The sequence below is a fragment of the Alosa alosa genome, chromosome 13, assembly GCF_017589495.1.
Source record: "Alosa alosa isolate M-15738 ecotype Scorff River chromosome 13, AALO_Geno_1.1, whole genome shotgun sequence".
NCBI classification, from domain to species: Eukaryota; Metazoa; Chordata; class Actinopteri; order Clupeiformes; family Clupeidae; genus Alosa; species Alosa alosa.
In genome coordinates this window covers 26,361,877-26,375,896 of record NC_063201.1, presented here as the reverse complement: position 1 = coordinate 26,375,896, position 14,020 = coordinate 26,361,877, and the positions used below count along the sequence as shown (strand labels likewise).

Here is a 14,020-nt window from a genome sequence, read left to right as displayed (position 1 = left end):
GCTGCCATGTGTATCCTGCTTCCGTTCAGTGCGTTGGCCGTGCACATCCTCTAAACTTAGCGCATGTGTAGACGTGACTCGATATTCACATGAGTGTTAGGGGCTAGTATATGCGCAGTACGTGACCATAAATGAGCATGCAAGATTGAAGGTAATTCGGTAAAAATTCTGTGGTCTGACCACAAATAAAGACCTCCTGTGACATGCATAGGGCCTGTGTAGTACTGAAGCATGACTTTGTTCACAACACAGCCGGTTGCAGTTGTGTATGTGAACATAAGCGAAAGCTTGGTCAAAAAGCAAGTATATACCAGGCTGTAGCAGGTCATTTCAATTATGTGGCACTTTAACTAGTATAATCTAAATAAACAACTCTCTCTAACATATGTAATCAGAAGCAAAAATATCTACAAATTTAAATGTATGGTTATTTAGGTCAAAAGACTGGTGGGCTGCAATATTTTGGGGGAGGTGGAAGTTTGTCTCGGTGTGTGTGTGTGTGGCAGAAGTGATAAAAGGATTCAAGGCCAATTACACAGCTGACTATATTCCTGCCTTTGACAGTAATGTCTTCCTTTTCTCAGAATCTATAGCAGAGAGATTGATTCAAGTGCATTGTTCTTCGTGAACATAAGCGGTTGAAACATCTGGCTTAACACTAAAAATGCTACCTTTGTAAATTACTTGTCTAATCTGTGATGGGGTGACAGTTATGCTTCCCTTGAAAGCAGACTCACACGCACACACGCACACACACACACACACACACAAATGCATACACTAGCATATGACACACACACATACACTATGTGATAATATACACAAACACACACAAACATCCAATGCAACGAAACAAAGTACAGTATAATACCTGAGTCATAAGCTACCCAAAGTCGAAGACTGGATAAATGTAACCAAATATGTGCTGTACCAACAGCACTGTGAGCAGCACTGTGTACGTATGCTTCCCTCACTTCTGAAGAGGCCTGGAGTTGGGTGGCAGAATGAGTCTGTGTGTTTTTTCGTGGACATCGGAAGATGGCTGATGGGGGAGCATAAATAAAGCATGCCGGAACATCTGGTCTTTGTTGTGCGTTCAGCTTTTTAATGTCTTCAAAGAGCAACTCTGACGCATCGCTGACTACCACTCCTTGCTCCCACTTCATTTTAGCATGGAATAATGAACCATCTATGGGGAATTGATGCAGCAGTAACCCCCACCCCCACCACACACACTCTCGTCGTCTCTTCTCCACCCCCCCCCCCTCATTTGGGACGCCACTTCCATGTTCCTCCATTTACGAGAGGGGAGGAGGGGGGACTTCGTTTTTTACTTAGTTCGTTTTAAATTTTTATACCTCAGGGAACGCCAGTGTGTCACTGTAGCTGTGGCTATGCGACTGTCTTTGAGCACAATTAAAATTCACACAGCCATGTCCTCTCTGGCAGTCTGCTGCTTGCCAAGCCTCTGTAGATGGCGCTAAGATGGAGAAGTTGTACATTTCTGATTAAATGCAGAATATATTTAGTATCTGTCTTTGAGTATGTGTGTTCCTCTGTAAGTATGTGTGTGTGCGTGTGTGTGTGGTTGTGTATGTGTGGTTGTGCTCAAGACAAAGTGTGTTAAAAGTGGGAGAGACTTTCTGAGACACAATTAAGAGCAAGGAACCCATAAATTAAACACATATAGGTTTTAAAATCTGAATGATTTTCACTAATCTGCTTGACCAAATGGGGGCCTGCTCTACAGTTGTACACTCATTACAGCAAGAGTGGCTAGTGCGCTCGCCAGCGCGACGACTCACAGACAACTGATGTAAAAATTACAGAGCACAGGAACGTGAAGAAAGTGTGCCTTTTTTATTTCACACATGATAAGGGGAAAAACGCTAGCCTACCATTGTGCCATTTTGAAAGAATATTGAAAGGCGAAAAGAAAGAAGTATGTAATACTTATTATTTTTGGAATTCGCTCGTGATCGTGAAAGTAATTGAAAGAGCTTGGCTGCTCGGGTTCCTGAGAGAATGATCATTTTGCCGAGGTTCAATGGTAGGAAACTCTGCAGCACAAAGGGGCATTTTGAGGGCACACTGAAATCTCGCTGAGCACTCAATGATGTGAACAGGTCAGGGGGGCTGTTCATTATTGGGCTCCATCCGGCGTCTGATGAGGGCCGATAGTTTTGGCGTGGGGTCAGATTTTTATTTGGATCTCATTTTGGGAAGTGTGAATTGCAAGGAAGTGGCGTCGCTGAGAGTGGCGCTGTCGATATAAGATGTTTTAAAAAATGTTCATTCAGACTCAGAATGAATCATGGCTCTGTCTTGTTGATGGAAATGAGATGTTATACTGCTTCATTTAACATCATAGTGACGGAGGAGAATGATGCGCAAGTTAGTTGCATTTAATGGCTTTTATCGTTGCATTGACTTACTCCTTAAGAACAGTGTAGCATTACAGCAAGAATCCCTTGGGAAGCCATATTACAACTAGGAAACCAAATAATACAGAAAAACAGGAACCCTTTCTCTTTACAGACAAGGCAAATAAATCTCTCCACAGAAAGTTATCTCGGCTAACAGGAAGCGTCCTTCCTGAGCAGGGAAATGCATTAAAATAAAACAAGCTCAAAGTACAGTAACAGGGTAGTGGGATATTTTTACAAAGAATTTATGACAGTTATTTGGCATAAAGAGCTGCATGGTTGGTTTTCATAAACTGACACTGATCACTGCGAGGCAGCATGTCAAATTGTATACACACACTCTTTTGCATTTCTCTGCATGCTGAATTCAACACAATGTGCAAGATACATTTGATTCAACAGATTTTCCTGGTTTGCGACCCTTTCACTTGGGAACCTCTACAAAGCTGTGGCCTTGTCCTTTGTTGCAATTTGTTAGATATACACTAGGCGCTGTACCCTGGAGATAAGGGAGGTTAGTTGAGCTGAATACTGTCGGTTTCTGAAAAACTACGCTTTTTAAAAAAAAAAAAAAAACTTCCATGCAATGAATTATGTAATTATGTTCCATATTTCACCAGTTTTCAATAGTGAACTATGAAGTGTGTGAACATTTGAGAAATCTGACCTTGTAATGATATTCTAGAATAGTATAGAATATTCTAGAATAGAATAGAAACGCATACAACCAACACTAACTCCACAATATCATTAGCTTTGCAATTTTCTGATCACCTGCAAACATAAAACACCACCTGTTTATTGTACACTAGATAGGCCTGCATGGTTTACATTTCTTGTGATTTAAAGTGTCTGAAGAAACACCACCGAGAGACCTGTGTGTTAAAAGTTGAGAGTGCGCCTTCACTGGTCTCCCTTGAAATCACCCATTAATTACATGTAAACATTTCTCTTCTATTTCTAATTGGTTTGTATTTGTCAGGATACAGTTACAGAGAAGGCTTAATTAATTAAACATGAAAGTAACACCTTACTGAGTGTTTGAGAATGCAGATGTAACAGATTATTTTTTCCCTCCCAAATCCAGCGCCTCCATCAGATTTGTTCAACTCTTTATCACGTTAATTAGCACCACAATCCAGTCCCCTTTGCAAATGAAAGGGTAGGTGAGGAGGTGTGCGATTTAATGACTTAAAATGCACAGAGCTAACGAGTTATTCATTCCTGCACAGCTGTTACATCCATTTAAATACTGCAACCTTTTTTCTCCTTCTCCCCCCTTCTCTGTGTCTGTCTGTCTGTTGTTGGCTGTGGCTAGCTTGGTGGAACTTTTACTCTTAAGACCCATCACTTGTTCGGGTTCTGAAATGCTGAACATTTTGTTTTGTTAGTTAATGATGATGTTTTAATGAGTTGGAAAAACATATGGTTGTGTGTAGATTACTGTTCAACTTACAAGGGTTCAACTTGCAGGTTGTGGGGAAAACAGTGTCTCTGAAGGCAAATGCTGTATTTCACTGTTAGAAACTTTCAACATATGTTACTGCATGCTATGACGTTTCTCTGTCAGTTTCACAACTTACTGGTTAACCATGCACTGTGCTGACTTTTGTCTCCCTGAGGTTGAGCAAAATTATCCAGTTAAATAATGTAAAGATAAGGACAAACAAAACCGGAGAATGGAGGTGTTTATCTAATTTAATTAACTGAAAATAAATACAAATATGTTTTATTTGCTCTTATAATGATGGACAGTCACACATAAGTTGCCTTTTAGTGAAGTAGGTACTTGAAAGCCACTATGGCCAGACAGGGAGTCCAACAGATCTCTTCACACCTATTTCCACAGATGTGTTTTATGCAACAACACAGTTTACATAATATAGTCTAGAGGTGCTGTTTCAATTCATTTGCCAAGTGCCATACAACAGATGCCCTTCAAGCTCGATATTGAGCCAATGGATATGAATAGATAAGAGACTGATGTCTGTGTGTATGTAAAAGTCCTCTTCTTCCTCTGTGTGTGTGTGTGTGTGTGTGTGTGTGTGTGTGTGTGTGTGTGTGTATGTTTATGTCCCTTTCTTTCTGTGTGTCTGTGTGTGTGTGTGTGTGTGTGTGTGTGTGTGTGTGTGTGTATGTGTGTGTGTGTGTGTGTGTGTGTGTGTGTGTGTGTGTGTGTGTGTGAATGTGTTTGTGTGTGTGTGGGTGTGCGTGTGCGTGTGCGTGTGTGTGCGTGTGTGTGTGTGTGTGTGTGTGTATGTGTGTGTGTGTATGTGTGATGTGTCAGTTTTGGTCAGCGCCTGAGTGGTAAAGCCAGAACGAGTGGTTTGCGGACTCTCATCGATGAGTTATTGCTTTACAATGAATGCAGGGAGACAGGTTTAGAAAAGGGAAATGGGTTCAATTAGTGCTCGAGATAATAAGTGGCCACTTCAAGCGAAATCCCAGAAAATTAACAAGGGGGGTGCACACCAAGCAAATGGCGATGACTGTGTTGTTTAGCAAATTGTTTGGCTGCCTCCGAATGCTGCGTGGTTAAGGTCACGACGAGAGGATGGAGAGAGCGGGACGTGGTGCCATGTTCTCGTGTGCGGCTCTACTGTAATTGTTGCACATGTCAATAGCATCAGCGTCAGAGAGGCTCAATTCCCACAGAGCACACGCACTGATGAAGTGTCCCTCCACACTGTATGTCGCTTTCGGTTAGGGCATGTTGACTGTATTTCCCATCCCCTGGTTCTTGGAAGAGGTGGGCTGTTCCCCGTCCACTGTGCTGGGAAGGGTCCAACGCGACGGTGTGACTGGACAAGAAAGTGACCTCTATAATCATGCAGCTGAAAAAGCCAAGACGACTGTGTGTGAGGTGCAGCCATATTTTGTGCAAAGTCATTTCTGCCTCTCTCATCCACAGTATCACACACTGCAACCATCTGAACTGCAATTTTGTTAAACTTGCTTCACAATGTAGCCTTATTCACAGCTGTTAGGTGCACTCGTAAGGAACAATCTGAAAAGGTGCTACATTATTGTAAAGATATGTCATTTCCATATGCTGTGTACAATTTGCAAGACATCTTCATCAAACACACTATCCAGGGTATGTCAGACTAGTGACATGTATGAAGTCTATGCTGACATACTTTGAATGTTTGAGAGTCAAGAACATCTTTAATTAACCATGCTCAGTGCATTGTCGGCCCTTGCCTACCTTGGTGTTGACAATTCAGTCCCTACTTTCCTTTGCTGTAAAGTTGGACAGACTGATGCAATCATATGTTGCAAACAACACATATGGATATGCATACACAGCACGGCACCTTTGCTTAGATACCACTACTGTGTGGTTGCCTGGCAACATCTCAGTTGAGCCCCTGAGAGGTGTTTTGTTAGCAATCAGTTATGGTAAAGTACAGAAGGCCTATACCACACACAGAGAGCATTAGAATCATCCTGCAGGTCATGTGTCAGTGGTGTTAACTGGGATTTGTGTCAGATTTTGATTAATGAATATTTTGTAAGATGTCACACAGCTGGTAGAGGGCTGTAGCCTACAAACAGCATTAGAATTGAGACGTCACATGCGACGGCATAGTATATATACCTGTGACGCTAATATTCTGTAATGTAAAATAAATATTGTTTATAATTGAGCTTAAGAGAGGCGATTCAGTGTGTGCTAGTCTGGCAGTGCCCACGTGAGCCAGCCTTCTTGCTCTCCCAGGAAGGCTGCCAAGACAGCGTCTGATTGGCCCATCTCTGCCCTGCTTCCCTCATGTGGCAATCGAGTGTCTGCTTCCTGGCAGGTGGGCGCTGACTCGAGGCTGGGGGCAGCTGGCTGCTGGAACCGCTTGGATTGGCTGGAGCTCGTTGTCACACACATGTTTCTGCGTGTTGATTTGGGCCTTAACCTCATCACTGCACCACTCACGGGTCCTGGACAGACTTTTGTTGTGCGTTTGGACTCCTTCCTCCTCCTCCTCCTGCAATGCTGCTGCTGATGCTGTTGCTGTCATTGTCATTGCTGTTGGGTGCTGCTGGTGTTGGGCTGCCTCTCGATTGATGGATGGCTGGCTAGATGGCTGGCTGGCTTGTGTGTGCTTGTGTGTGCTTGTGTGTGGTTGTGTGTGGTTTATCTTGCCATCCAGCTGTGCTCCGAATCACTGCACTCACACTGCACCACGCGAGGGTCTGTGACACGCCACCATTCACCATGCATCACCGCTCGCATCAACCCAGGCATATACACCGTCGGACTTGACCCATAAGATACAGGGGAAGGCCACAAAAGAACGAATTTATTAAAACAACTAGTTCTTCTGTCAAATGCAGAAGTTAATCGAAACATTGATTAAACATTTCTGCATGTTTTTGAAGTATTTGTTATTGACTACATACAGTATGTGTAGAGCTTTCAGCTCAGTCTCTCCAAGGCAAACCAAATCATGAGTAAGTGACAATTGATTTAATTATGTTGGTAGGATTGGTGGAAAGTAATAATGTTCAAGCCTAAAAATACGACCCTGTTTAAATCACCTTTCTTGCAGTGATGCCCACATACATGGTAATAATATTAATGGGAAAACGCCGCCCTATATTCTACATTTTTTCCCCTTGAGATCATCAATTAGTATTCTTGTCATTGATAGTTCATGAACTCTTTGCTGAGTCCATTTTCCCCGATCAACTCTCCACTTGTTAGGGTAGCGTTCTGACAGCGTTATGCCATAACTGTGTTGGTGTGACCTAAAAAGGTATTACTCTGGTTCATCTTATGTGTGGACTGAGAAAGGCACTCATTTGCAGAATACATCATGCTATCAACAGAGGTGCTTGACACAGTATCACCTTTCTGTGGTGAGCTTCTCTCTCTCTCTCTCTCTCTCTCTCTCTCTCTCTGTCAGAACCTAATCATACTGAAACAAACAGCTGTGAAACCTCAGTGAGCCCTGGCACATTTTGTCTTTAGTGGAAATCTAGCATGCGTTGGCACATCACAACACAAGAGTTTCTATTAATACGGACTGAAGCACAATAAAGGGCTGAGAGACTACACTCCCATTTCCCCTCTGTGCATCAAAACATAACATTAGGGGCTCTTGAACCTTTTGTCTGGGGGTCTTGCAACCAGGAAGAAATCGCTGAGATCATCAAAGGCCCACACCAGAACACCAGGCCTTGAATGCTAGAGTTCTAATATCTACTTTTTGTCAAAATGCATGTATGAAACAGACCGCAAGGTTTTTTTTTCCAGTTTGATAACAGTACAGTGAATCATCATCAGATGTGCGTTTTGACTCCATTTCTGGTAAAAATAGTATTTTGACTGCCAGAGTGTTTATCTCTGTGTTTATCTCCTCCAGGATCAATGGAGTTTTATCACATCATCAAAAACAGTAAGTTTACCATTACCTGTGCCAACTGAAAGGAAACCGAGACATCAGAATGATACTAACTAACACATAGGATACACATCAAATGGCATGCACTCTAACCTGATAGAAGGAAGCATACTTATTGGCACTGAGAGAAAACTAAGGAACAACAGATACTTTTAAGATTCTCCTTTAACAATGTCCCAAGCATTGAGACTGAGACTTGAGGAAAAGCTTGGTTGTTTTTCATCGTACACAGCATTTACTTTCTTTGATATTCTGATAGTCTGTGATATTTTATAACAGAGTGAGGTCTCTAAAGCAGCACTGATGCTCTGTGATGCCCAATGACCCAGATAGATTGGTCCCATTCTGGAGCTGGCCCAGTGCAGAGTCAGACGTTGTTCTGGGGGAAGCCTCCTGCTTTAAATGCAATTACAGCACAAAAATAATTTAACTGGAAATACAGATATGGCCACAGCAATGTTCACTGAACTGCCCATGATTCTGCTTTCCGTTTGACATTCCTTCAGGAGTGATGCTACAGTATCTGGTCTGTGTCAAGGGAAGGGGATGGAAAGCAAACTATTAGCTTCCATCCAGGGAGGGAAAAACGGATTACCCAAAAGTTTAAGCAGAGGAGCCACAACTCATTCATTTGACTGATTTATTGACTAGATGGCCTTTCAATGTCTCTGGATATAGATGGCTTTACTTTTAAATAATGGCCATCATTAGGAGAGCCTAAGCAGTTTTCTCTCAGTGCCAATAAGTATGCTTCCTTCTATCAGGTTAGAGTGCATGCCATTTGATGTGTATCCTATGTGACAGGCCCACTGTCCTGTCATGTATTTTTATACATTAACCAGCTCTCAGGAACATATTGTATGCATTGAAAAGTTGCGGTAGAAATATCTGTGATATCTAGAGTGCTGCATAGGCTGCTCTGATCAACATTAAAATTAAAATATAATAAAGTAAATTACAATGCTGAGGCCTGGTGCTTTCCTGTAAATTAATATGCATATTCATGTGTTTGTGTGTGTGTGTGTCTACCCCTCCCTCTCTTTGTGTGTTTGATGGTGTGTGAGTGTGTGTGTGTTTGTGTGTGTCTATCCCTCCCTTTCTCTGTGTGTTTGAGTGTGTGTGTGTGTGTGTGTGATATTTGTGCACGTGCATGAGAGTGAGTGAGAGAGAAAGAGAGAAAGAAAGAGAAAGAGAGAGAGTGTGTGTGTGTGTGTGTGTGTTGTGTGTGTGTGTGTGCTAAAATTAATATGTTCAGGAAGATGCCTGCCTCCCCTAGGGCTGCCCCCTCTGTTTAATCTGTTTCTGCTTCTAGAGCAGGAGGTAAAGGGCAGAGGAGAGAGCTGGAGAGGAACGCACCACAGCGATTAATGCTATTAATTCCCACACCCAACCTTCTGTTTCCTCTCCTCTACATCACAGAGGGGAGGAGGCAGGGGGGAGAGAAAAAAAGACAAAAAAAAAGGAAAACAGTTTAAACGTTCGAGTTGCCAAACAGAGCAGCAGGAGATGGAGAACTTCCTGATTTACGCCAAGCGATTCCGCGGAGATCGCTATCATTATAATAACTTTATTAGCGTTTCTGCTGCATTTCCTGTTTGATTTACTGCGCAGTCCCAAGGGCTACTGGGTAGGCAGCAGAGGACTCCCAGCATGAGGCAGACCTGCTATTGTTGTGCTGCAACCTGAGCATGATGCTCTTATAATCGGAGGTTGAAGTCTGATGAGCCGACACTTAAGCTTTTTCCTCAGCAACCACTTATACATCTGAACAATGCCATGGTACAGTGTAGTATATTTGGATCGTGGTAATAAATTTGCTTATTTTTAAGGCCTGTTGTCCATCAGGCAGTAGACAAGTGATTAAATAAGAAAATGAATGAGTCTTTATTGAGGACAGATTTAAAGAGATTAAAAATTAAAAGTTCCTATCTATGAATACACGGTAAATAGCTCTAGTATTTGACCTTTTGTTGACCCCTGTTTGATAAACTGATTTAAAGACCATGCAAAATTGACTACTTGGAATAGCATTCAATATTCCGGTTTAAAATGCAGGGAGCTGTGGTGGGCCCAGCCTTTCTAACTGGACCCTGGTGAAATGGATTTTGGAAAATTGATTTGCTGTATATTTGAAGGAAGGTGACCATGTTGGTGCCCTATTGTGTGTAGATCAATGCCATCTTGATGTCTTTTAACCAAAGAAAGAACCATCTTACTGTGAAAGTAGGAAGGAAGTTTGAGAGCCAATTGCCTTGGTCTCTACTGTGCTCAGTGGCTTATCTCAGAGCGTTCAGTGTTCAGCGATACGGCGTGAGCACCACACACATTAAAGTGAATCTTCACGTCTCAGGCAAGACATAATCATTCTGGGCTATTTTGAAATTTAATATGTGTACAGAGCAATGTGCAAACATACCCCATGATGCACTATTCAGTCCCTTGAAAAGCATTGAAAGCCTGTCGCTGGCAAGGAAGCCAACAGCCCTCCATTTCTCAATTTTGCCAGAGCACTCCTTCCAGACCTCCCACTGTCAGCCAAAGTAAAATATTACAGAATTTGCATGAAGTAACACTGGAATAGAAAACAAACAGACTTTGAAAGTGAAAACAAACATGGAGGGCTCCCTGTCAATAGAAGAAAGGGGAGGGAACTCGTCAGCTTCCAGCCTCAAAGCTGTGCTGTGGAGTAGTCCGCTCATGCTGAGGACAGGGATTTTTTTTTAGCTGAAATCCTTCTCTTCTTTTTCACTACCTGCCCAAATCCCCACCAAAAACAGGACCTGAGCTTGTCTTGACAACCACAACAGATCCATTCACCTGTTTAACACCTGCCCAGTATGTTTGGCATGGACACATATCCATTTATTGTCCATTAGCTTTCACTCTTTCTTTTTACATCAGACGTTGTTCTTCCTGGTACTGCGCACATGTGCACTGTGGCTAGCACTTCAACTGGACAAGTTATTAGCATTGACGCTGCAGATGGAACAGTAGCCTCAAGAGCCATCATCAGCCAAACGCACGTACGGAACAGTCTCAGCCGCCTCCGAACCCCACATCCTGTGCAGTGGGGTGCTCCTAAACCCAGGTGTCGCCCATCAGTGGTGATACTGTTTACGCTCCACGTGAGCGGAAATTCTGTTTACTTATTGAAGCTCCTTGGAAGCTGGGTGTTCCTAGTGTCACTGATGATTTTATATAGATGTTAATGACAGATGTAGAGGTGCAATCAAGGATGGGGAATTGGAAGCAATTAACAGAATCTCCTATTCTCCACATGTAGTGTAGTGCAGAGTACAGAGGGGTCCAATCACAAACGTATTGTTGTGTTGACATCTCAGATCCTGCGGAAGCTGTGACTGGAAAATAGTTCATAACTCTTGAGGGATGATGGAGGAATCAAATTATTAGACATTCACTGGACCCTCCAATGAGTATAACATGAATTGGTTGCTGTTGTGCGGCTGTGCATTTGCACAGAACTGAAATGGAACCAAATTGTAATTATTAAAGCATGATAAAACATTGCCATTCTGCTGCAGCAGGGTCTACATCAAACTTTAAAAAGGAGGACCCATCTGTGGTGTGGTGTGAGTGTGTGTGTGTACACACTGGTGTGTTTGAACAGCAAACTGCAAACTGGAGGCACTCACACACCACACATACTGGCACGGATATGCACATACTCACACACATTCATTCTTTAAAAAGAGCAAGCTGTATGTGGAAGAAAGCCCAGAATGGGTGGCACATTTCTGGTAGGTGTGAACAGCTCAAATGAATTCACCATGCCAAGGCTTACCTGGAGATCAGCGAGAGACCACTGCATCTCCACAGCTCCTACACTGCACTCTCCCTTTGGATGGGTTAATTAACAAAGGCGTTAACACCACTGATTTATTTACCCTTAATTATCAGTGTAGTTCAGACATGCTGCAAACAAGAACAAAAAAACACAAGGAAGAAAAAAATGAACCGGTGCTCTATAACCCAACATCAACACTGGATGCCAAAGTCTCTCTTGATGGCAGAAAAAAAAGTCAGCATTCCTGTTGCTTCCTGATATACAGTGAAAGTCTGAGTATTCATCATTGTTTTGGGTTGAGAGTGTGAAAAGACATTGTTGTTAACTACTGGTTGTTACACTACCATTTCATGGTATATCGACTCACATCTCTATATCATTCTTTCAACCTGGTCACATGAATACAAAGATTCTGGAGTACAATACAAACAGTTTAATTGTGTCATTAACAATCAATAACCACTCCTAGTTAGAACATTTCTGCATAAAGAAACAGAGAAACACTTATAAAACAGTCAGTTGTAACAAAATAACTGGTGTTCTCATTGCATTAAACTCATAAAAAAAGAAACACTTTTTTATACAGAGTATTTATACAGGAATAGCTTCGAATTGGATTGTTAACCAAAGGAAGACACATGGCAAACATCTATTTTCACACAAATTGCATATGTTTTTCTCTCTAAGGTGTCCTATAGGTTAGTAATTGACCTAAGCTTATTTGCATGATAGTAAAAATTGCATACAACATTAATTGTGAAGCTTATAGCATGAGTTGCTCGACATACAGCACTTTTTCATAGGCAACCATTAAAGCACATTTTCCATTTAAAATGTTAAGACACTTTTGATTTTACTGCCCATCAAAATGACATTTATAAATAGAAAAAGTTCAGTAAAATAAAAAGCGCTATGTAACAGAAACTTTCCAAAATCATAATTACATCAGAATACTGCATGAACTGCAAATAAATAACGTAGGACAACAAAAATCATGGAAATAAACAAACAAACATAGGTTGTGATTCACATTTCTTTCTAACTGCTTGGAGATCCCGAAAATTACAGTGACAAAGGTTTGCAAAATAATCTTAACATCGGCAGTGCCATATAGTACAAGGCATTTGTTGGCATAGTTTTCTTTAAGACTGTATATTTTTTACAATTAATATATGTTTATATAATATATTTATCTTTTCTTCCAAACAAATGATAAGATTGAGCTAAACTCCCCAATGAGCCCAAAGATCAGAGGGTCCAGAGTTTGAGTGATTTGTCACACTGAGTTGTTTTTATTTATTTGTATGTTTATTCATTTATTTTTTAAGAGAATAACAAATCAGTCAGCAGGTTCTAGACTCCGTACCTCAACATTAAGGCCTGGTCCTCCTCTTTGCTTCAGTTTCATATGCGTTTAAAAATCCAGTTAACACCACATACGTAAACATCTATCAAAGTCTATCAAACTCCATTGAATTCATTTTTTAAATGGTAAATCAGTAGCTCAAAATCAGTGTAAAAACAACAGACATCAAGTGCAGTCAGCAATTATCCACAGCAACAGACTTAGATTTTTTTCCGTTTTCATCTTTTATCTTTTTTTTGTGCGGGTTATTAAATGATGCGTCAGTCTTTACAGTGAATAATACAGGATTTACAAAATGGGCAAGGCAGAACACCGCAGCATCAACTGAGTCTGTCTGCAACAGAGTCCATCGGTGTTGGCCATACGATGAGTCGAGAGAAAGAGTGAGAGAAAAAGGAGAAAGAGAGAAAATGAGCAATAAGAGAGAGAGAGAGAGACTAAAAGGAAGAGAGACACTCGTTCAGACCACAGACCTAGAGAGAGAAGGTGAGAGGAGAGCTACTGGCTACTCCTTGGCCTCCTGCTCAGCCTGTGCCTGGCTCTCGGCCGCCAGGTGCTCCTCCAGCTTGATGGAGAAGATGGTGCTGTTGGTCTGGGTGCCCTCGTCCAGCCCGTCCAGGAGCTCGCCGCCCTCCTTGAAGTCTGTCAGCTCCTGCTCGGCCATGCCGGTGGTGGTGGTGGTGGTGGTGGCGGCGGCTGCCGCTGCCGCCGCAGCAACCACTGCTGGGGTCACCGGAGAGAAGCCGGCCGACTCCTTGCTCTTGCCGGGGTGGTTGACGTAGAAGCGCTGGTTCTGGAAGAACTTGATGATGGTCTGCTTGGGCAGGTCCAGCTGGGCTGAGAGCGTGTGGATGGCCTCCTCGTCCGGGTAGAGCCCCACGTCCTGGATGAAGCTCTGCAGGATGCCCAGCGCCTCCAGGGAGATGCGGCTGGGCGGCCGTGACTTGCGCCCGCTGTCGTCCTCACTCTCGGCCGGGGAGGCGGTGGAGGGTTGGCGTGGGGGCAGCCTGGGCCCTGTCTGCTG

General features: G+C 42.6%; 1 protein-coding gene across 16 annotated transcripts in view; it reads right to left on the bottom strand.

The window, feature by feature from the left end:
* Nucleotides 1–12,048: 12,048 nt before the first annotated feature.
* The window catches only part of LOC125305565 (DNA-binding protein SATB1), a 53,442-nt gene continuing 51,470 nt past the window's right edge, over nt 12,049–14,020 (bottom strand). For all 16 annotated transcript variants that reach the window (XM_048260378.1, XM_048260381.1, XM_048260368.1 and 13 more), the window contains one exon: nt 12,049–14,020. This exon is cut by the window's right edge. In XM_048260378.1, coding sequence (XP_048116335.1) covers nt 13,502–14,020 — 519 coding nt within the window. In that variant the 3' untranslated portion in view covers nt 12,049–13,501.